Here is a 24,003-nt window from a genome sequence, read left to right on the forward strand (position 1 = left end):
TTCACAAAACCTGGTGAGAAATTGTAGCTCGCTGAATTCTCTATTTTGCGCTCCGATCCGCGTACCAATCGCTTATGTGGATAGCCCTCAAGCTCTCGCACCTGTGGGGTCACTTGCCCCTTGTACTAGATGAGATTCCTCGCAGGAAATCTCTCTAAATTGTCCTGTACAAGCACCCAATGCTTTCCCGAGGCTCCCCTGGTAAATAAACGATCCGAACGCTTGCACCTAACCCTCACCAAGCTGTCCAAACCTGTGTTAAGTATGGAGCCTGATTTACCCCTTGTAATTTTCTGTGGTAAAAACGCACATTTTTAAGGCTCCCATTACGAGAAGAAGCCATCGTGCGTGAAGGAAAATAACTCGCCAGAAAATAAGATCACTCGCCGGAAACCAAAATTTTCACAGCCAATCACGTCTACACGAAGAATTTGGGAGATGGGAAGTTCATCATCCTAATGTTGTATGTTGATGACATGCTGATTGCAAGTGCTAATATGCAGGACATCAAAGACCTAAAAGAGGAGCTGTCTAAATCTTTTTCAATGAAAGATTTAGGTGCTGCAAAGAGGATACTTGATATGAAAATATCAAGGAAAAGATGAAGAAGACAATAAAGCTATCTGAAGAGGATTACATCAAGAAGGTACTAGAAAGGTTTGCAATGCAAAATGCAAAACCAGTTTCTACACCTTTGGCTGGTCACTTTAAACTAACCAAGGATATGTGTCCAAAGACACAAGAGGAGATAGCCTATATGTCTAAAGTTTCATATGCTGCAACAGTAGGTTCTCTTATGTATGCTATAGTCTGGACAAGGCCAGACATTGCACATGCAGTGGGAGTTGTAAGTAGGTTCATGGACAACCCAGGTAAAGAGCATTGGCAAGCTGTGAAGTGGATACTTAGGTATCTAAAAGGGACAGCAACAAATGCTTTGTATTTTGAAGGAACTGATATTTTTCTTCAAGGGTATGCTGATGCAAATATGGCAGGTGACAAAGATACTCGAAGGAGCACTACGGGCTATGTCTTCACGGTTGGAGGCACAGCAGTAAGCTGGGCTTCAAAGCTGCAAAAAGTTGTTTCACTTTCTACCACGGAAGCAGAGTATGTAGCAATGACGGAGGCAAGCAAAGAAATTATGTGGCTTCATAGATTCTTAGAAGAGCTTGGATTCAAACAAGACATTTGTGTCTGGTACAGTGATAGCCAAAGCGTTATCCATCTTGTGAAGAACTCAGCCTTTCATTCAAGGACAAAGCACATTGAGGTGAGATATCACTTCATACGCACTCTTTTGGAAGAGGGACAGCTAAAGCTAGGAAAGATGCACACAAGTGAAAATCCTGCAGACATGTTTACAAAGGTGGTCAACAAGGAGAAGTTGAGCTTTTGCTCATCTTCAATCGGCATTCAAGGATAAGAAACCAGGATGGAAAGCAGTCACAGGTTTGGTTTGGAGATCAGTCTCCAAGTGGGAGATTGTTAAGTATGGAACCTGATTTACCCCTTAGAATTTTCTGTGGTAAAAACGCACATTTGTAAGGCCCCCATTATGAGGAGAAGCCATCGTGCGTGAAAAAAAAATAACTCGCCGGAAAATAAAATCACTCGCCGGAAACCAAAATTTTCACAGCCAATCTCGAGCAAAGTTCGAGATTGGCTTCGCCCGAATATTATGGTCGGACGGTGGCCGGTAAGTGGTCGAAAAACGACCGGTCGGTTGGCCGGTTGCCGGTAGTCAATGGTCGGTGGCCGGTGATTGGAAGTCAATGGCCGGTGGCCGAAATCAAAAGCAGACTTGTCTTCTCAAGGGCGGCCACACATGGGCGGATTGGAGGGTCCAATTTGGACTTATCTACACAAGGGTGGCTACACATGGTTGCCTCTCATGAGAGAGGGCAGCCCTTTTGGCCTATAAAAGGAGGCCATTTCTACACACATTTCATAGTGTGAAGTTGATGCAACAAGGTGGGTGTGAGGTGGTGAGAGTGAAGCAAGGCGAGATTTCCTTAATGGGAGGAATCTATAAGATCTTCATGAAAGTCATTGCTAATCGTTTCCATTGGACTTTGGCACAAGTCAATCGCCTAGCACAATATGGATTTATAAAAGGGCGCAATATTCTGCATAATCTTTATAGATCTTCCCCATGTGTACACCATCCGTCTCTCTCCAAAAGTCATATCTTGGATATGGAGGAGCTAATTCCTGAGCTTGTCCATTAGTATACTTAAAACCCACAGTGATGATATGTAAGCGTGATCAGCTCCAACACCAATCGGTATAAAGGAGACCAGAAGATCCTGAATGTGTTAAATAAATGGAATAGGAGCGAGTATAGAATCCATAGTGCTATAGCCATGCCGATGGGAGAAGCAAGTAAAACTAGGAGAATGAAATTTGATGCAGAACCCCAACAAACTTTCATGTAGTACCCTAACAAAACCTGCTGCAGAATCTGCCGGAAAATTTGCTGCACATCATGGGCTACGTGGACCATACAAAGGCTGATGATGCGGCATACACACGGAGATTAATGACGTGGCAGATTTTTTTGCCAGCTTCTGAGGGGTAGTTTTAAAATTACTAGATACTTTTGAAGGCTAGTTTTTAATAGCAGATGTTTTTTACTTCTTTTTGAGCCCTAAATTGAAGGCAGATGAGCCAGTTTTAACTCGAATTATAGAGATTGGCCTCTCCCAACTGTTGTAATTTTGTTGAATAATATAAAGAAATCCTACTAGGGGCACCCAAAGTTGGAGAGCAACTATGCTTATGTATCCACACAAGCGGGAAAGTGTGAAGGCATGTGGTCCACCATATGGGAGATTAGAGAGCAGATGATAGAGTCCAGCTATAGGCGGAGCGGCCCTTGAAGCATATTGAGGGATTGGTTGCATATCCCGACCCTTGGGAGGTGTGAGGATGACATGGCATCTATATGATGCTGATGTGGCAATTTCTTACATTGTAGATTCTACCTGGAGTTTTAGCGAGGGCTACTTTTGGGCACGAGATGATATTATAAGTGATGCTTTGTCTCTTTGGACACACTAACCGATGGTTTTTAAGCTGATTTTGGGGCTTCTGGGGTCAAATTCCTATAAATAAGAGGTGAGCGTGTCATTAGCAAATAGAACATGTGAGTGGGTTCATACAGAATAGTTGTAAGCGCGATGGTTCATCAAGATAACAAAGAAACACTGCTAGGGGCGCCTAATTGAACATGTGAGTGGGCTCATATAGAATGGTCGTAAGTGCGATAGTTCATCAAGGTAACAAAGAAACAGTGCTAGGGACGCCTAGTTGAGGGGTCACTATCTCTACAAGTGGAACTCTTCCCATTGTGTCTTGACTAGAGTGTTCTCTTTCAAGTAAATTTGTTGTTTTTCCATTAGTTGCATTGTTGTCACATTATTTCACCCCCTTGTCATGTGACTCCATGGTTTCATGCTCCTCCTTGCAAGTGGCTCATACCCGTTTAGCTCTACTCCCTTGGAGAAAAGAAGGTTGTTGATCGGAAGGAAGCCATTCGCTGTAATAGTAGGTCAGCTATACAGGGCTATATAGGGTTGGACTTGACGATGTGTCACAAACTACTGACATGTCAAGCCACCGAAGACTTGAGCCAACCTGCGGATCCGAGCCAAGGGGCCTAAACCCTAGAAGTTGCAGGAGAAGGAGTTCCCACCAACTTACAGAACCTCCCTGAGTAGGGCAATTTGTAAAAGGGTTTTTACCAACTTATGGGACCCCGTCCGATGGGGCCCAAGATCCTAAATATAAAATAAAGCAGGACCCCCTCATGCACACTAACAATCTTGCGTGGAGAACTGATGACGTGGCAGATGTTGTACGGACGCCTACAAATAGCGCTAACATGTTGCGGTGGCTTGCAATACTGAACTTTTCAAATTGCGTTGACATGGCAGGTTGTACGGACACCTCCGTAAATCGCGCTGACAGCTAGCTGACGTGGCAACTTGTATGGACGGCCTTACCGGCACAAGTTTTTGGAGACCAGATGCTTTTAGGGCTGTAGCTTTTCATGTAACTGCTTTTGAGAGGCCTATGGCCTTTAAATTGAAGGGTGGGCTCTCTTCTCTAGCTACCTTGCAAGAGCAGGAGCAGAGCAAAGTAGAGCTACGCCGACACTTGTATTCTGAGTTCAAGCAATATAAAGAAATATTCAAAGGTGTGTTAGGGTCTGGGGCCAGTGCTCTCTTGGGGTGGAACTCCGCCACTCCCCATCTCGTGTGTCGTGGACACTCTCTCTCAATTCAGTTGTTTTAAAGTGTTTCAAGTTGTCTTGGGCCAGTGCTCTCTTGGGGTGGAACTCCGCCACTCCCCATCTCGTGTGTCGTGGACACTCTCTCTCAATTCAGTTGTTTTGAAGTGTTTCACGTTGTCTCGTCTGTTCTTTTCCATTGGCACGTGGTGCCTTTCCGTTATAGTGGTATTAGAGCTCCAGTCGTGTACTTTTCTCAAAGCATACCGGTCCTACTTAGAGCAGACAGAGCACCATGGCGTTTATGGATTCGGTAGAGTACCTGTAGTTTCTTCTCGACAAGCTTTGACATACTTTTATGGCAAAAATTTCCGAGGGACAATCAATTTTCTCATTCCAGATTGGAGCTCTTGATATTTTGGCGTAGCAAAATTAGCCATCACACCTAGACCACGTTGAGCTCTACCGGTTGTCTCAATGCACTAATAATTACATACCCAGGCAATCTAGGAATATTTAGTGGTTGGCACATCACAATGCAACACAAATGCTCACATATGCATGTTACAAGACACAACGAACGCCGCCGCTAAGCAGTCCTTCGAGACAGACGATCTGCGATATGAAGCTACTCAACGACTACCTCGTCACTCCCCCCGCAAATAAACTAAAAAGGTCAGGGCCATGAGATCAAACGACTGGTACAACCAAACACTCCCCAAACTACAGCTTGCGTCGCTCGGAGGTTTCAAGCATACAACTAAACGCTCTTCACACATTCCATCTGCGTCGTTCATAGGTTTTCAAGCATACGACGAAGCTCTCCCTAGACATCCCGTCTACGTCGTTCCGAGGTTTTCAAGCATACAATGAAACGCTCCCTAGAGATCCCGTCTGCATCGTTCAGAGGTTTAAACAATACCAAAACAACATTTTCTCACTACTACACCCAAGAGTAAATCACCATTCATTGAAACCAATATTAAAACCAAAGTCTGACAATTCAAATCGGCACTCAGCCATGTTTAAAACGGTTACCATCCGTTTCAAACAAATTCCAAACAGTTTTATCTCAGACAAAGTTCAAAAGCATCTAAATACAAAACACTTAGAAATTTCATTCAGGTTTTTGCTCGAATAGCTGAACTTTGAGGACAATCGGCTTGTCCTTCTGCATCAAGATATTGGTATGGTTCAGAATTTAGAGGGTTACACGATTCTTGTCATGCGAAGGCATGCCCAAGAGAACGTCGCAATTGCCCAATTTCATGATGTGGAAATTCTCTTTTCCATGGTATCCTTGTATAGTCACTAGAAGAGCACCGATGAGAGGTACCACCTTCTGGATCTCACTGGTGGCTAACTCAGCTTCAATTTCATGTCTCTTTACATCATAATCAAACTCCATCTGCTTCAAGAATTCTGGATGGATGAAGTTCTGTGTAGCTCCGGGGTCAAAGAAGATCAAGGCTTTCAAGCCGTTGGCTTTGCCATAGGCTCGACACAATTCATTTGAACTCTCCAGATTTATGCCAAAAATATCGGGTAGTAGTCCCAATAGTAGGTCTAGATCTCTTAGCCGAAGGTGGCCATGGGGGATCTTGTCACAAACTGTTGACGTGTGAAGCCACTGAAGAACAGAGTCAACCTACACATCCCGGTCGAGGGGCCTAAACCCTAGAAGAAGCAGCAGAAGAAGTAGTTTCACCAATACACGTACACTCACATAAAATTGCGTAAAGAGTGATGATGTGGCGGAGCTGTACGGAATCCCGCATTTTACAGTGACATGTTGATGTGGCAACTATACGAGCACCCAGATTTTGCGTTGACAAGTGCTGACGTGGAAAATGTACAGAGTTCCGCGTTTTGCAGTGACATGTGCTGACGTGGCAGTGTACGTAATTCCCTATTTTGCACTGGCAGCTTTTTGGCAAGATGCTTTTTGGACCAGATGCTTTGGATTTTGAAGCTTTAATGTAACTGCTTTTCATGGGCCAAGAGCCTTTAAATATGTGCAAAGGGCTCATTCTCTGGCACGCTTCAGTACGAAGGTGCAGAGGGTGGAGTACCGGCATTGTACTAAGTTCAAGCAATATAAAGAAATATCGAAAGGGATGCCAAGGTTTGGGGCTAGTGCTCTCTCGGGGTGGAACTCGGCCACTCCGCGTCTCATGTTGTGCATCTCTTTCAAGTCAGTTGTTATTTGAAGTGTTGAAAGTTGTTCGATATGTTCTTTTCCGTTGGCACGTGGTGCCCGTCCCCAAGATAGATTTTTCTACCGTAGGAGCGCAACGTTGCTCTAAGGACGTCGAGGCTCACCGAGGACATGTATTGAATTTAAAGCCCTGTTTGAAAACATTCTAAGAATCTGCCTTCTTGTAACAGGGTTTCTCGTTGACGCTGTATTAGATGAGGCCTTTGAGGTTGCGTTTCACGAGTTCTGAGGACTTGTTCATTGTTACCGGGAGTTCTGGTTAGTGGTCGGAGTTGCTTTTGTAGTAAACTCTAGCTTTCCTTTCATTAGTTTGTAGCCGACTGTTGCATGGTCCATAAGTTCTTGCATGGTTGATACTTGCTTGGACAAACATTACTCCTGTAATGGTGATGGGAGTTAGATGGTGTATCGCTCGCATTGGTCCCCCAAGGGAATGAACTTAAAGAAAGACATCGGCAGATAGACGTCGAGAAACTTTTGTTATAGTCGTCCATGGTCTCTATGACAAGCATTTTCAAGTTGCCCCATTCTAACAAGATCTAGACTTCAAAGAGAGAAGTCATCTAACTGCGTGCAAAAAGTGTCTTGAAAGCTTGCCATATCCTTGAAGCATGCAGTTTTGTCGCGATTGAACTCCACCACTGCATAGCATTATCTTTAAGAAATCCTGCTGCTCAAGAAATCTTGGATTCTTATGTATACTTCCCCGAAGCATATATTGTCGAATTGTTGTAGGACTGCAATGCTTTCTTTCGATCTTTCACTCTAGAAAAGGTGAAAATTTTACTGTTGTGCCGTCATCTTTGAAATCCTTTGATAGGTTAGGCGCGTACCCCGGGTACGAATAATAAGGATATCCATACAGGCTCCATCCATTGTATCCTGGTGGCATTGGTGGTGGCAAAGCCAGTTGCATTGGATCAGAGGGTTGCTCCATATTCTTAAAGACTCCCCCGATCGGAACACACGGCTAAGAAGATCTCGCACTTTCTACTGCCGGAGGGGAGGGGGGTGTGTCCCACCTGAGGCATCAAAGGGGGTAACATGTAGTTCAAAAACTATTGAAAACCCTGCAGCATTGGGAGATTCTGGTTGTAATTGCGGACGATTACTCTTCTTTCAAGAAGGGGGGATGTCACAAACTGCTGACGTGTAAAGCCACTGAAGACTTGAGCCAACGTGAAGATCACGGCTGAGGGGGCTAAACCCTAGAAGGTGCAAAGGAAGGAGTTCCCACCAACTCACAGAACCTCGCCGAGTGGGGCAATTTACAAAAGGGTTTTTACCAACTTATGGGATCCCGTCCGATGGGGCCCAAGACCTAGGAACAAATATAAAATATAATAGGACCCCCTCACACACACTAACAACCTTGTGTGGAGAACTGATGATGTGGTAGATGCCATACGGAGGCCCGCAAATACCGTTGACATGCTGACGTGGCCTATAGTACAGAATTCCACGAATTGCGCTGACATGGCAGGCTGTATGGACACCTCCGTAAATCGCGGTGACAACTGGTTGACATGGCAACTTGTACGCGCAGCCTTATGGCACTAGCTTTTGGAGGCGAGATGCATTTAGGGCTATAGCTTTTCACGTAACTGCTTTCGAGAGGCCTAGGGCAATTAAATTGAAGGGTGGGTTTTCTTCTCTGGCTACCTTGCAAGAGCAGGAGCAGAGCAGAGCAGAGCCACGCCGACACTTTTATACTGAGTTCAAGTAAAATAAAGAAATACCGAAAGGGGCACCAGGGTTTGGGGGACCAGTGCTCTCTTGGGGTGGAACTCCGCCACTCCTTGTCTTGTGTGTCATTCACACTCTCTCTCAGTTCAATTGTTTTGAAGTGTTTAATGGTGTCTCGTCTGTTCTTTTCCATTGGTACGTGGTGCGTTCCCATTACACGATGGGCTCAGACATGGTGTCAGCTTGTCAAAGTACAGCAGAAGGTGTGTTGACAAGGAGAGAGAGAGAGAGAGAGAGAGAGAGAGAGAGAGAGAGAGAGCAATGAAATGAAATGTTATATTAACGTCTTCAAAAGGACAAAATGACCTATGAGACCAAACTGTTACAAAATTGTGAATCTGATACCATGTCTGGGTACAAAAAGACTAGAACAAAAATACTACCACTACTAGAATCCATCCTCATCTGCACTCTGGATGTCGAGAGACTATGGCTGGAATCCTCTACTGTAGTCTCCGTCAATGTTGTGTAGCCCCTCTCCTCAATCGTGGCCGTTTGGATTTCTGTAACTCCAGTGCTCGGTCGATGAGAGTGCCAGTAGTGGTCGAATGATTGTCGGCCGAGCGTTGCAGTGATGGCTGCTCCTCTGGCTGTCCCATATCTAGTGAAAAGAAATCTGTAATCCGTCTTTGGGACTGTCTCTCTCTAGCTCTCCCCAGTAAAGTGTCTATATCTGTGTAACTCAAGTAGATATAGCCCAAGACATCTGTGATCCTCATAACTAGAGAAAGGACCGAAACCTCTCTGAATAAGCAGTGGAAACGGCCCCGAATCTCATAGTACAGTGTGCAATGACATAGTAATGTAGCTCTGGCTCTGGCTCTAGCTGGCATAAGCGGCATATCCTATTGTCTGCTGGTATCCCTTTGAATCTACCAGTCTCAATCTCCAGCTGATGTGAGGATGTGCGTATCTGACCAATGGCACACCGCAAACCATGAGACATATGTGTATCCATCTAGCTGGGTCGAATCACAAACCCATCTCCTGTGAGGTGGAGAAGATTCTCTCTATAGAAAGCCATCTTCGTGCCCAACTCCTGTGGCGGCTCTATCCATGTCCTCCTGGTATCCAATTGAATCAGGTCCTGACGAATGAGTCTAGTAATCTCCACCCGTGTAAGAGACATGGAGAGTGTCTGAAGAGAGTACTGGAAAGGGGGCAGCCTGTCCATGGTGAAGCCATGCATATGAAACCATGATGTCATCTGTGCATACCAGCATGAAGTGTCCCCCTGAAGAGCTAAGTGTCCGGAAGACTCAAGGGCCAGTCTACCATATCTGTCTCTAGTAGTATTCCACAAGCTGTGCACAAAGGAGACTGATCTGGTAAGCGCCTCAATCTCCATAGGAGGGGCAGCTAGCTCTGCCCGAATGATAGCGTGGGGCCTTTGGCTCTGATCAGTCGAGAGATCATAGATACCAAGGGCCTCTCCATACGTCTCCAACTATCTTGGCCTATAGAAGGTCCCCATATCTGCACCGCATACATCATAGCTGAGGCTACTAAAGTATCAAAGAGCCATAACTTTGTCCGAGGTTCTTGGAACTGACCCTGCCAACACATCCTCTCCAAGCCTCCCAAGGCCGCATAAGCTCTAGTCAGTCTAGTCTCTGTCGCTCTCCCCAAAGAAAACCTCGGCCCAGTGAAGACAACCCCAAGGTAAGTGTGAAAGTCGGTGCTGATCATAATGTGAAAGTCGGTGTTGATCTCCTGATCCACTGTGGTGTGGTGTTAAACACCATAACCTTGGTTTTACCAAGGTTTACAGACAATCCACTATCCTCTGCAAAACTGTGTAATGCATCCAACTGTCGCTGCATACCCTCTGGTGAGTCAAAGATCAACACAATATCATCAGTATATAACAACAATGGGATCCACGCCCCTGCCAGCTGGGCACCTCTATCACCCTCTCTGTCAATGTAATCAGACGCCTCATCAACATACATACCAAATAGAGTAGGAGACAATGGGCAACATTGTTTCAACCCAATGGTTGAGTGAACTAAATCAGATATCTCCTCCGAGGTGCGTACATGTCCCATCACTGATCTGTATAGAGCCATAATCCCCCAAATCAACACTATGGGCACCCCCATCTCCTGCAATCTGCGCATTAATCGAGCTCTCGGTACCATGTCAAATGCTTTGCAGAAATCCACAAAGCTACAATAAATCCGTCTCCCATGTGACTGCCCTCCTCAATGATGGCTCTGAGTGTCAGAATATGATCAAGAGTGGAGAAACCCCTCCTCAAACTGGCCTGGCTCTTTGCTCGTACACCCTCACCCTCTGCCCAATTACTCAACCGCTGCTCAAGAATAGATGCATACAACCGTGCCAATGTGTGCCCAACCATAATAGTGCAGTAATTCCCAGGCTCTGTAGGATCACCTGCCTTGAAGATAGGCACAATAGTAGACAACCTCTAAGTCTCGGGCAATCCCTCACACATGGCACGATTGAACAACACTGCAAGAACCTCTACCAGCATATCTCTAGCATGTATAAAGTGCTCTGCTACTAGGCCATCATGATCAGATGCCCTATTGGTCCTCATATTGTCAATGGCTCTCTTTACCATCTCAGTGGTAAAGAAGGTGCTGGTAGGTGGGCATGGCTCTTTAGGATCTGGAAGGGGATCTTGTCCAGGAACTGTATATAACGATGTTACATACTGGCTCCACACATCAAAAGAAGTAATCACTAGGGGAGGGGAGTGCTCATGAAAGAATCGCCATGCCTCTCCTGAGTCTCTACTCAAGAACAGTTGATACAAGTCTCACTCCATCTAAGCCAAATAAGCTCGTTTCTTCCGTCACACAAGGCGTCGGGAAGCAATCCGAGACTGTCTGTAAGTGATGACTCCTAAAAGAAGATCTCTCTGCTCTCCTCATCATACCAACTATTCTGGGGCATGCTCCCAGAATGTCACCTCCGACCCGGCTGAATGTGTGGGTATGCCTCTGATGTTGCACCATGCAGTGTCTCAGTCAGTAATGTGGTGCACTCCTCCACTGAGAGACCAGGACTAGTTGTGCATAGATAGCTATAGATCTCCTCTGTATAAACCGAGTCAGTCTCTGGTGTAAATGTATAACGGGTATGTGACCTGCCTCCTGATGTCTGGGCTGTACTATACTGAAATGAAACGGACTATGTCAAAAGAGCGTGATCCACTGCTACACCCACTGGTCTGGCTCCCACTATGAAATCCTGAATACAAGGAATAAAGCTCATATGTGCCATAACATAGTCCACTGTACTGGCCCCGTGTCTGTGTGGAAAGCATGTGAAACCGGCTGCTCTAGGAAATCGCTGTAAGCCATTACGTATGGCTAACCCATGTGTAGTCGTCATCTCCATGAGGTATCTCCCATTCTCCGTATGCTCTCTATCATGTGAGCATCTGTCAAGCCCCAAGTCACCTACATCCAGCTCTCTAAGCATCTCATCTGAAGTGTCGTAGAAGACTGTCTGAGAGTTGCCCATTCGGGCAGTGAAGTCCCCTAGGAGGATGATATCACCATCCCTAGAAAACTCCCATATTTCATCATCTAGTTACTAGTATGGAGAAAGGCGAATGTCCTCTGGTTGCAGCATATAATGACGTACTGGGGGGAAGTAACATATGGCAATGTATAGAAATCGGCCTGTGTTAGCTCTCAGCCTCACCCACATGTATCTAGCATGATCATCTCTCCATACAATATGTAGGAGTGGTTGTAACTCCTCCCTAAATAGCACTACTACTCCTCCTGAACCTCTACTCCCCAGATCTTGCGACTGTCCTATGGGCTGTTTCCCATCTTTATCCCACCACATGTGGCATAAGCTGTCTAGGGGCCTGATGAGTTTCTGAGAAGAAAACAATGTCCCTCTCTCTAAAACTATCCTCAAAGGCACCAACGTCCAACCTCATAGATCCATTACAATTCCAAGTAGCCATCTTCAGTGCGGTCCCATAGGTCTCACACCGTCATGTAGAGTGCTGCTCTACAATCACCACCCGACCATCTTTGTAAAAGGCCGTCTTTCCCTTATCCCTTGCGCCGTAATCTCTGGCATTACCTCTCTCATATGAGCAAGCTATGAGAGAGTGAGATCATCACCGAGGAAAATACCCGTCTTCTTGAGAGTAGGTCTCTTTTTCAGGAATTTCTTCTCTTCCAAGGAGGGGAAGCGTAGTATGAGAGCTCTCTTTTGAAGATTCTCCCAGGCCACCACTCTTCTTGCCCACTCTCCATGCCTTTGTGTGTGAAGGCTTGCCCACCCCTATCATGGATGTGAGGATTGTGACCTCTTTTTCCACATTGTTTATGTCCTTGAGGCCGGTTACCCTCACATGTAGAGCCCGCATCCTCAACCTTTGTTCCTCTTCGAGGGTCATGTTAATAAGAGTGGGTGTACAAGGAGCTTCCTTACCTTTCCCTTTCTTGGTGACCTCAATCCATTTTTCGGCCTCTGCTACTTTCTTTTGTGTTGCGGAGATGACCGCGGCCCATGACTTCTTCTTCTCATCTTCCTTGATAACCCATATTTCTTCTCTCATGGTATTCAATTCTTCCATCATGGATGGCTGAATATCGCCTTCTTTGAGCCGCCCACTTTTTTGCTGTAAGAAGTTCACCTTGGAGAGTTCGGATTGTGGCTTCTTGTGAAGCCGCTTACTCTTTGAGGCGAGAAATCCTTTCGCATAGGTTCTTCTTCTCCTCTTTCCATTCCTCCATCTTTTGAAGAAAGGTTGCCTCCATCTCTTTCTCCCACTCCTTCACTTCAACTTCAAGTGTTTGATATTCGCTTGTTGGTAATCGAGAACTTCATGTTGAGAGGGAGGCGGGCTATAGCCACTGGAGAGGCCATGTGAAAGGGGGTCAATGGGTAGCCCAATGGAGGGAGACCATGAGAGAGAGAGAGAGAGAGAGAGAGAGAGAGAGAGAGAGAGAGAGAAATGAAAATGAAATGATATATTAACGTCTACAAAAGGCCAAAATGACCTATGAGACCAACTGATTACAATGATGAGTCTAGTACCAAGTCTGGGTACAAACAAAGAAAACTACAAACAAGGAAACTGATAGGAGTGCTACCGACTCCTATGGGTGGCTGGTAGGCTGATCAATGGTATCATGCCATAAAGGTACAAAGTGGGGATAAATGTCACCATGATACAATATAACAGTAGTATGAAGCCTATCCTGATCGACACTCTGGGTGTCGTGCTAGAATCCTGTGGATCCTCTGCCGCAATCTCCGCCGGTGCTGCGTGGCTCCCCTCCCCATCAGTCGCGGTCGTCTCGATCTCCCTAACTCTAGAGAGAGAGAGAGAGAGAGAGAGAGAGAGAGAGAGAGAGAGAGATGAAATGAAATGAAATGTTATATTAACGTCTTCAAAAGGCCAAAGTGACCTATGAGACCATAAAGTTACAAGAGGAGCATCTCGAAACCCTGAAAAGGTTTCAAACTTTACTACATGTCCACCCTCCTTGAATTCCTTGGTCTTCTTGCTTGTCCTCGAGAAAATCATATTGGTTGGCTGTGTAAAAGTGCTTTCTGTTTGAATAAAATATATGGTCATCGGAGTTCGAACTCTCATGAGAGTACATGCTTCTTCTGTTTTCTTGCATTTGCAAAAGAAGATTGTCGGCCCAAATAACTGGGATAGTCAGTTCCCTTGTTGCGTTTCTTCAGTTGCTTCCTTGCCCCCAAAAGTTGATTGACTCGTCTTTCGACAATGTCGTCAAGTTCATCTTCAGTAAACATCCTTGGGACAGGAGGTTTCTTGATGGCTCACTTCAGTGGGGAATCGATGGCTTTCTGCCAATGGGAATGTACTTCATCGATCGTGTGCTGGGTCAAAAATTTGGCATATTAGGAATCCTTTGCAAACGGGAGCATGTGCTTTGCACAATCATCAACGTGTTGTTGACGGTGTGTCACAAGACGGGCACCACGTGCCAATAGAAAAGAACAGACTGAACAGACTTTTAGTACTTCAGTAACATCTGAATTGAGAGAGAGAGACACACGACATGGAGTGGTGGAATTCCACCCCAGAGTGTATTGGCCCCAAACCTTGGCGCCCCTTTCGGTATTTCTTTATATTGCATCAACACAGTACAAGCCAGTACTCTAGACTCTGCACCTTCTCCAGGAACCATGCCAGAGAATGAGCCCATGGCCTCATTTTAAAGGCCCTAGGCCCAAAAGCAGTGTACATGAAAAGTCTTCAAACTCAAAAGCATATGGTCCAAAAGCAATGCCCAAAATCTGCCAGTGCGTTTTGCAGAAATCCGTACAACTGCCACGTGAGCACTGTCAACGAAAATTCAGGGCTGTCCGTACAGCTGCCACGTCAGCAGTTCTGCGCAAGTCCTTGTTGTGTGTGGGTCCTACTTTATTTTATTTCCTTTATGTCACTTGGGTCCCATCGGACGGGATCCCCATAAGTTGATAGGACTTCTTCTTCTTCTGTTGCTTGTTCTTCTTAGGGTTTAGGCCCCTTAGGCCGTGATCCGAAGGTTGGCTCTGTTCTTCACTGACTGGACACGTCAGCAGTTTGTGACACGGTGCATCTCCATCAATTGATACTCCGTAGGCCGTGGAGGCCCATACTCTTGTTTTGATTCTCCCTTTGAATTTTTCATACTTTCACCCAATTCAGAGTTGTCGGGTGGGTTCGTCTGATTCTTGCAGGATTCGTCGTTTGAATCCATGTGTGTTGCGGTAAGAGGATCGGATTTCCCAGTAGACGAGAAATCGGTTGTGTTCTGATACCACTTTACAGACTCGAGCACCCCAAGTCGGAAATTGAGCACGACATAGGAGAGAATCACTTAAAATACTTCACAACTTTTAAAATTGGAGTCGACACGGCCCGGCGTAGTTTTGTGCCGAGAGGTGTTGGCCCCAAAATTTGGCGCCCCTCTCAGTATTTATTTTTATATTAATGCTTGAGCAAAATACAACACCCGAGGGACCTCTGCTCTTAGGATTTGCGTCCAGATGCTGTGCAAAGTGAGGCCCCAAGGGTCTTATTTATTCTTACAAGGGATGCCCCAAAAGCAATTAAACTCAAAAGCAGTCAAGTCCCAAAAGCTTCTGGTCTAAAAACTGCTCAAAAAGCAGCCAGCGCAATTGGCGGAAATCCGTACAGCCTGCCACGTCAGCAGTTGTCAACGCTTTTTTCAGCAAACCTGTACGGCAGCCATGTCAACATGTCAACGCTCTTTTTGGCCTATCCGTACAGCCTTTGGATCATACCATTCTGCCATGTCAATGGTTGTCTGTCCGGCAGTACTGCCACGTCATCATTTTGTGACAAAAAGAGAGAGAAGAGGAGAGAAAAACGCTAGAGAGAGAAAGAGTGGTACTAGCCCTGTGGGGCGCAAAATGACCTAAGAGACCAAACTGATACAATCTTGGTGGATCTAATACAATGTCTGGGTACAAAATAAAATGAAGTAAAATAAAAGATTAAATGAACATCAGTGTCCGAGGATGTACAAAATCAAGCGTTGTCTAAGGATGTACTGCATCGGTCGCTGAAGAGTATCGTCAATGTCCGCCCTGGTAAATAGTCATATTGGACGTCTCCCATGTCGTGCTAGATGAAGAGAGAAAGAGAGAGGAGAGAAAAAAACGCTAGTGGAGAGAGAGAGAGAGAGAGAGAGAGAGAGAGAGAGTGTGGTCTCTGCAAAGGCCCATGATAGACAATCTTGGCCACCACCAATGACAACTAAGTGCACACAACCGCCATCAGTGTCTGCTAGGTCCTAGGACCTTTAACAATCATACAAGTGGGAGCTTCACTATATGTACATATGCCGTGTGGGCACCCCATCAATAGCTATAAGTTAGTGGAAAGTCAAAGATCGGCCGCGCCTCCGCTGGGAACTTGTCGAGCCATCCTTCTCTAAAGTCCGACTCACAGTGCCAGAAGCCAACATACATGTCCCGTGACCAAGTATCGCAAAGACAAACAACCTTTGACTCGTCTGTCACACCTGCCTCCAAAGACTGAATAGGTCCTCTAGGCTCTGTCAAGGAAGTAGGAGCAACCGCTTGAGCCTGCTGTTGAGAAAGGAATCTGACAAGATTACTATCTACCCACAAGTTTTTGTGAGTCCCTTATGAAGTGAGTAGTCGCTTCACCGGACTCCAACTTCTTCGGGCAATTCCTTGGAAGAGGCCCATATTTTCCACACTTTTGACAAATCAACTCCTTGGATCTCTCACAAGTACCAGAAAGATGATAGAAGTATGATTCTTCTGTGCCTTTCACTTTCCTTTTTAGGACAGCTGTCTAATTAGGGCCTCTGAGGTCCCTCTAAATCCTGACTTCCTAATCTGACTGTTAGAGCTTTACGCTCACCTTCCCAGATGCTTTCACTCCTACTCTACGACTGTTTCCTCAAGAATTCCAATTTATTTAAGACCACATATGGAGTTGCCTATGTGAGTTTTACACTGATAAGCATATTGGGTCTTTATAACCGCGTCTCTGAGTGAAAGGATAGACTGCAATTTCTCCTCACGGAGCAGATCAACCATAATGATTTCTACTCGGTGAGGTAACTAGATAAGTATCGAGTTGAGTTTAGGCTCTGAGTCTACTTTTTAGTTACGTTTTGAATATTTATTTGAAGTTCCCTCAAGATACCCCTACAGTTGAGGACAATTGTTCACATGTGAGAGTGCTAAAATTCACTCTATCTGAAGAACAAGAGAATATCAAAATAACTAGTTCCATAAGCTAGAGGTATTTTTTGGATGTATCACCAAAGGATGACTAGAGAGAGCATCAGAGATGGAATATCTCTAGGACCATCCTGGCACACAACGTAGGATCAGTATGTTAGTACGGACCCATACTGTACGTCTATACCGTAGAGGAATCTGTATGTATGATACATTCAGTTCATAGTTCGTGGCAAGGGTTCTTTTTTAAAAGGTTGTTTTTAAGGCTGAGTTGATGATGACGATTGATCATGATGGAATCTTATAGCCTATGTGTCCTCAATATTGCATGACATGACATTGTAAATTTTACATTTGATGTCAAAATTTTCGGAGTATGGATTATGACCATTAATGATCGTGGATTCTGGAGAGTATGTAGTTTCAGTATGGCACCACATTAATGTTGTAATTCTCAGCTTTGGTGTCTCTTGCAGTATATGACATGCTTTGCTGCTGTAGATGAAGTTTGAATGTTCTTTTCTACTGGATGACTTAATGCCTGGTAATGTTGTAAAAGGGTTTCTAGTTTATGGCTAAGCAAAAGAAGGCTTCTCCTTACTCTACACAGTAGTCATTAAGATTTCAAGTTAATCATACACACTCATTGGTATTATAGAAGGTGTTACAATGACAACGAATATGTTGAGACCTTATCAGAGATTAAGTACTCAGTTTCCATAACAGGAGAGCACTGTTTCCAACCAAAAAGTTTGGTTATTGAAGGCTGGGAGGCGTTGTGCTGCTTTCAGCTATAATTTGGGCTAAACTTTGTTGCTATTTTCAATTAATCTAAAGACAGGCAGGCATTTGCTTATTAGTCAGTGTCCTATCACATTTTCTGCTTGAATTACACTCATATTAATTTTCTTGTTCTTCAGTTATGTAGTTTACCAGTCTGACCAATTCCTTGTTTCAGTGGTGTACAGTTGTCTCGCCTCATGACTTACGAGCTCTTCGGGATTGACCAAAATTTTCTTTTTAGCTACAAGAAGAAGGTTGAAGAACTGACCACTGTGGATATCCTTGAAGCTGCGAGACGCCACTTGCATCCAGGGCTTCAGCCAGTACTTGTGGTTGCCGATGCCTCCAAGGTCATGTCAGCTTTGAAGACATTGGGCAGAGAGATTGTTGTACTACATCCCGAGTATCTTCCTTGAGTATTCAATAACAGTTCTGTATGTTCTCCCTTCTGTGAATCAAATACTTTGCCATGTAAACTTTTACAAAGTCTCTTTTTGATTCCTGATTGTGCATAAGTGCCATGACTTGCACAATGTGTGAGGATTGCATAAAGGGTAAAAATTTCCTGCTTGAACCTTGCTACTTAGAGCAAACTTTTCAGACTTGATAGTTTGTGCATCTGAAACTTGTGTTTAGAAATACAAATTGTCATGTGTCAAGGCCTCAAGGTAAAGTACAAAGTTCAGGAGATTCTTATGGAGGTCTGCAACAAAGCGACCAAACACCCTGTATCGTTAACCTCCATAGATGGTGGTAAGAGATTGAAGCTGGTTAGAATTTTAAAGAGGCAAACTTACGCATCAGAGGCATAAAATACATATTCTAGCCCTAGGATTCTTCCTATCTCATAAAGGTTTGGTATAGAAACTCTCAGAAGGAGCTGTATGTGTTCCTCCTCTTTGTTCATTATATCCACTCTTGTCGTTCTAATAAAATTGTATCGCAAAAGCAAGTCCACATGGCTGTTTGCAGGAAACTAACTGGATTCTCAAGTACTCTCTACTTTAAGTAGACCCACAAAAACTTTTATCCAACCTCTGCTATGTCAACTGTAGTATTGCCTTGCACCACTTTGCAATAGCATCTTCTACCAGACTGTGTAAACCAAGCTCTGAAAAGAGGCATATTATCCCCAATGAGATTTTCATCCCTACTATCGCATCTAAAATCTCCATAACTCAAGGCTCCGTTCGGACTGCACGGGAGCACCACCCGTGCACTCAAGCCCGCGAAATCCTTAAGATTAGAAAGTGGCGAAAAACAGGCAGCGAATGATGTATGGCCTCCTGGATAGGTTGTGAGGCTGGAGATGAACGGGTCATGAGATTGACGCTCTCCCGCAGTTTGGGGTGGAACAGTATGCGGACATCCTCTCTTCTGGGGGTGGGAGGCTGTGCTTTCTGGGTCCAGAAAAGCGGGCACACCCTTTTGCACTAATCAGGTGATTGACGCTCTCCCGCGGTTTGGGGTGGAACAGTATGCGGACATCCTCTCTTCTGGGGGTGGGAGGCTGTGCTTTCTGGGTCCGGAAAAGCGGGCACACCCTTTTGCACTAATCAAGTGATGCAGTTCCTTGCTCTCACTTGTTTTCCATGCAGTATGATCCACCCATCATTATACTCTTGGTGATGAAATGCTGCTAGCCGAGGGGAATGGGGAGAGCATTAGGAATGACTTAACTGTTTTTTTCTCATTGGGATACACATGGAGGAACACTTTCACAAATAGAAATAAAGAGCCATCAAGGTCATATGTTGGATACAGAAAGTTAAAATTAAGGTTAGCTTAAAGCATTTACGTCAGAACTTAAGTTTCAGAAACGAATATGAAGGCCAAAACATATAGTTTCTCCCTTCATCAAGTGCTTCTCTCATTGCCTCTTTCATGAAAGAGGCTTCCTTCTTTGAGACAGTACTTCACCAAGAAAATTCAACTATTGCAGCGGTAGCACAAGATTAGCTATTCTTTTGGATCCATGTTGATTTGAATGGCACAAAGATTCCATACATAACCCTTCTGCTGTAACTTGCTTGTGCCTGGTTATAGTTGTACTCCTTAATTTGTTTGTTAAATCAGCAAAATCTGTGCTTTTCCTACAGGAAAAAATCCTTCGTCCCAATTACTCCTTTTTCCAACGCATTCTCAGATTAGTTAAACTCTTTGTAATATTTTTCAGGAGCTTTATAGAACTTAGAACTTGGATGCTTAAGTACGAGTGAAAGAAATTTGTGTTTACCTACTTGATATGCAAATGAAAAGAGCTGCACAGACAGGGGTTGAACCCTCATACCCACCAAAGAGGCAGACAAAGCATCCAAATAGTGCCCTGTTATGAAGGTAGGTCGCTTTAAGTATCCCTTGCGTATACAAGTGACTTAAGTGCAAGGTATACAAGGCAAGCACGGTATCCTAGCAAGAATGATGAAGTCAGGTAAAAAGAATCATCCGCTTTTGACAAGCGCCATAAGAATGGAAGTATGTTAGGGCAAGACTTGTCATTATGAAATGGAAGTATGTGTCAAACCAAAAGCAGATAAGAAAGAATTGAATGCATTATACTGGGTGTGTGTTGGGCTTTTGCATCAAAGAGGTGGGGGAGGTTCGACAACACGTGGAGTCAAAGAAACACAAGAGGAAGCCCTTTGACGCCTAGGATTGGTAGAACTCACAGGAAGCTGTGAATTTGATAACGAGCGACAGCTGAGCTTGGAGAGAGAACTCCATCGGACTGGTTTGCGCTGTAGGTGTTGCCGTAACTCAGTGCATTCTTGCTCAAGCTCCTCAATGCGGTGGCGAAGTGTTGTCATGTCAGCACGCAAATCTATCCGGCTTATGTTTGTTTGGATTGAGTTCTCCTCAGTCACCACAGGCCATGCTTCTAACATTTTGCCCATGCGTGGCATTGCAGTCAGGGTCGGGTTTTCAAATGTGAGCTGAGATTCAGCAGGGGAGGTTCTTACTGTTGCTGCCTCCAGGACCCCCGTAAAGGCTGCCCGGAGCTGGGCTTGCTCAAGAAATAGCACCTGTGCCACAATCTTTAATGGTAGCTTCGTGTTCTGTGCAGCATGTACGCATGCTGCTTGGGTCAGCTTCTCACAGCTTATCAAGCTGCACAATGCCTCCCTCTCCAAGTCCTCCACCCAGGGGTGCGCCTGTGTACACACGAACACATGAACTGAATCCCAAGATTGAACATCATCTCTATGCATGCCATTTTGCAACAATAAATGATGCTTGATCATTAGAAAAATTGATGACATGATAGAAATAGTTGATAAACCAACCCATACTCAACCTTTCAACCCTGTAGTTTCATTCAAAAGGTTTTTCTTACCAGGGTATTGATATTGAAAAAGCTATATTGAATGTCATGCATTAAATGTACCGCTTGCATTGGCGAAACTCTTGTATATAACAGATAAAACTAGGCAGATGCTATCGATTGACTTTAATTGTGATGCTTATGTCAATGCTGAGCTACAGATAAATTTGCAGCTGACAAAGGAATCTTTTTGTGGCTACAAACATCCATGATTTGTGATGTTTCTAAGGAACATAGGCCAGAACCTTCACCAGTGTATGCATGGCACCAAACCTAGCTTATGAAAATGCAAAGCAGGTTTATTTCTTTTATACTCACAAATTCTGCTTAGAGTCTCACCTTCAAGTAAATGTCTATGGCTTGGTACATGCCATCATCCAATACTCTTGCATCATGAGGTAGGGACTCCAATACCGCTCGAAACTTTCCGGGCAACAGGTTTACATCTGATGCTATTTCCACCAAGTATGCATCCATTAGCTTTGTCACCGCTACCAATGGAAATGATGACGATGACCTTGAAACATCAGATTCAAGGGCCTGACCACGCAAAACAAGGGCTTTCGTGCTGTTGACAAAATGTTGCACTATCCTTTCTACACATTCTACATCATAGAGGGTTTCTGAGATTTCTGAGTAGTTAGGGATAAGAATGTCATCTACTGTCGCTTGGTCTAATTGTGCACCAACTCTCTTTTCAAGGTTCTCTATGCAGCCCTTTTCTGCATTCAAAATCATGGAAACTTTGAGCAAACTTGACAAGAAGACTGTTGGTACTAAACCTTTATCTGATGGCAGCAAGCTTTCTATGGTTTCAAGGCAGAACAACTGCTCAGCATTGGAAGAAGAAATCAAATGAGTGGAAGCTAAGAGGCCATTGCTACCCCCTTGTCGGCGGTGCATTCCAGGTATGGACTTCCTCGTGTAGTATACCAATGCGCCAGCAATAGCCTCAGGTGCAAGTCCTTTGTCTTCCATGGACTGCAGGACACATTTGAAGAGGGGTAGATTGAGGAGCGATACATCTTCATACCACCAATCAACTCTTGAATCTTTTGTCCTTCGGTTGCCACGGCGGCTATCACTCCATAGAAGTTTCCCACTTGGGCTTTGCAAGGTCCTCCTTTGGTCCATTGCAGGCCAGCCATAGAGGCTCGGCTCTGAACATACTTTGGTCGCAATAGCCTCTACACACCTTTTCACTAGAGACAGCTCTTCTGCTAGAGGAAGCAATGATTCACAGCTCTTCAGAGTTTTGACAGAGTGCTTCCAGCTTCTTATGACGATGTTGTTGAGAAAGCTCTCTGTAAGGCATATGAGGTTCTGCTCTCCATATTCTTCGGTCATGTCTAGATACTCTCCTGCACACCTCATTGCTGCTACATTGCTTGCTGTGAGCTCCACGTTAACTCCATAGCAGAACTTTGCCACAAGCTCAAATGTGTCAGCCCCACCTGGTATGCCATGCAAATGTATGTGACACATGCCATGGGGTGGCTTCTGATACACGCGCGCCGAATGGTTGTCAGCTTCGTCATCGCTAGAACTAGCATCTGCTACCATCTTTGAGATTTTTCCGCTTCTTGTTATCAATGGGAACTGCATGAGTTGATTGCAAAAAGAGGCAATGCCAGTGTTAATGAGGATTAATTGTAAGCTTTTGGATTGCCTTGAAAGAATTAACACTCAAACAAGCTGTCAATTGCTTAGCAAACTTTGGGTTGGAACTATTTGAAGTGTCATAAAAGTTAGCGAAGCTGATGATGTATGGTATTAAGACTGTTAGAAATCATCTTTAACAGCAAAAGGCTGCAAGGACATTTATCCCCTTATGCATAACCTAGTAATGCTAATGAGTAGTTACCTTATGCAGGTGGAATAGCATCTCATCGACCTCAACCACGATATTGTTTGGCAGACCAGTAGCGCAGAACCTGCCATATTTCATCCTACACAAGTAAGTGGTTTCTACCAAATGGAAAATGCATTGTGACTTAGTGTTCTTTCTGCATAGAAAGTTAAGCTTTTTAAGATTATGTTACCAAGATTGCCCTCTCCGAACAAAACTGCCATGGTAGGCTCGTGTATCAGCTGCATCGATTACTGCCAAACTCTTCTGGATGAAAGTGCCCGCTTGCGCTTTGCCTAGTCTAGCCATCAATAGGAAGAGCTACTAGCATGATAGGAACAATAAGCATGCTCTCTATCAATAGTTCGCCATTAGGTGAAGTGCGATTTGCGGACTTGTGTTACCATGGATGCATTGCAGGATACGCACCTCTCTGCCATCGAGCCGAGATACTTTGAGAAAGACAGTAACGATGTAAGTGGTTGATTTAAGTTCAATTGTCAAGAAGCTTGTGAAGCTTTAAAGAGGTGGCAGAGGAGGGTGGGGGGACAGTATGCAATGTGTGTGTGTGTGTGTGTGTGTGTGTGTGAGGCTGGGTGGCTCGAGGTGATTCTTTTCTGTAACAGATGTGAGATTGCTACACACAACAGACCTCCATCTCGTGGATGTGATCTGGAAGCTCTCTTTCTCTCTCCACACACACGCACACACACATCCACCCACATACGTACACATCCACACACAACCCACATACGTATACATTGTGAAAGCGATGAAAAAGTAAATCTTTCTACTCACACAGTCCCATGGCTGCCTCTCGAGTCTCAAGTCGTGACTCGTGAGGGAGCATCTCTCTCTCTCTCTCTCTCTCTCTCTCTCTCTCTCTCTCTCTCTCTGTGGATGTGTGTGTGTGTGTGTGTGTGTGTATCTTTCGACGACATGATAAAGGGGTGTAATTGCAACAATAATGGGAGGAAGTCGCGCAATGCTGCAATGCTGCGAAAAGGCGCCCAGCACAACACACACATACACACATGAGACAAGCAGTTGAAGAAGAAGAGCCAACGCAAAAGCACAAGTGCGACATTGATGGCCTCCTTTCCATTCCTTCGCATCATTTTCTTCTCCTCTTAATTTACGTAAAACGT

General features: G+C 44.7%; 2 protein-coding genes across 8 annotated transcripts in view; one reads left to right on the forward strand and one right to left on the reverse strand.

Moving 5' to 3' along the window:
* The window catches only part of LOC147441240 (uncharacterized), a 162,907-nt gene extending 139,932 nt beyond the window's left edge, over positions 1–22,975 (forward strand). For 4 of the 7 annotated variants that reach the window (XM_086482924.1, XM_086482921.1, XM_086482926.1 and 1 more), the window contains one exon: positions 17,860–18,264. In XM_086482924.1, coding sequence (XP_086339050.1) covers positions 17,860–18,100 — 241 coding nt within the window. In that variant the 3' untranslated portion in view covers positions 18,101–18,264. Of the gene's footprint in view, positions 1–17,859; positions 18,265–22,879 lie in introns of those variants that run through there. The other 3 variants (XM_086482922.1, XM_086482923.1, XM_086482925.1) reach the window with 3 other exon arrangements.
* On the reverse strand, positions 19,985–23,786 carry LOC147441241 (BTB/POZ domain-containing protein At1g30440-like). Its single transcript, XM_086482920.1, has 4 exons — positions 23,049–23,786; positions 22,871–22,940; positions 21,346–22,605; positions 19,985–20,836 (listed from the first exon to the last, which is right to left on the reverse strand). The coding sequence occupies exons 1-4, from the start codon at positions 23,162–23,164 to the stop codon at positions 20,267–20,269; spliced, it is 2,016 nt and encodes a 671-aa protein (XP_086339046.1). The 5' UTR covers positions 23,165–23,786; the 3' UTR covers positions 19,985–20,266.
* Positions 23,787–24,003: the final 217 nt, after the last annotated feature.

This window comes from Adiantum capillus-veneris, chromosome 15 (assembly GCF_014529385.1).
Source record: "Adiantum capillus-veneris isolate H3 chromosome 15, ASM1452938v2, whole genome shotgun sequence".
In the NCBI taxonomy this organism is placed as follows: domain Eukaryota; kingdom Viridiplantae; phylum Streptophyta; class Polypodiopsida; order Polypodiales; family Pteridaceae; genus Adiantum; species Adiantum capillus-veneris.

Excerpts from the sequence above, each read along its gene's own strand:
- LOC147441241 (XM_086482920.1), bottom strand. The coding sequence starts at position 23,164 with ATGGCTAGACTAGGCAAAGCGCAAGCGGGCACTTTCATCCAGAAGAGT. Across the intron at positions 22,606-22,870 it reads TGCTATTCCACCTGCATAAG|TTCCCATTGATAACAAGAAG; the intron begins GTAACTACTCAT and ends CAACTCATGCAG. Across the intron at positions 20,837-21,345 it reads CCATAGACATTTACTTGAAG|GCGCACCCCTGGGTGGAGGA; the intron begins GTGAGACTCTAA and ends GTGTGTACACAG.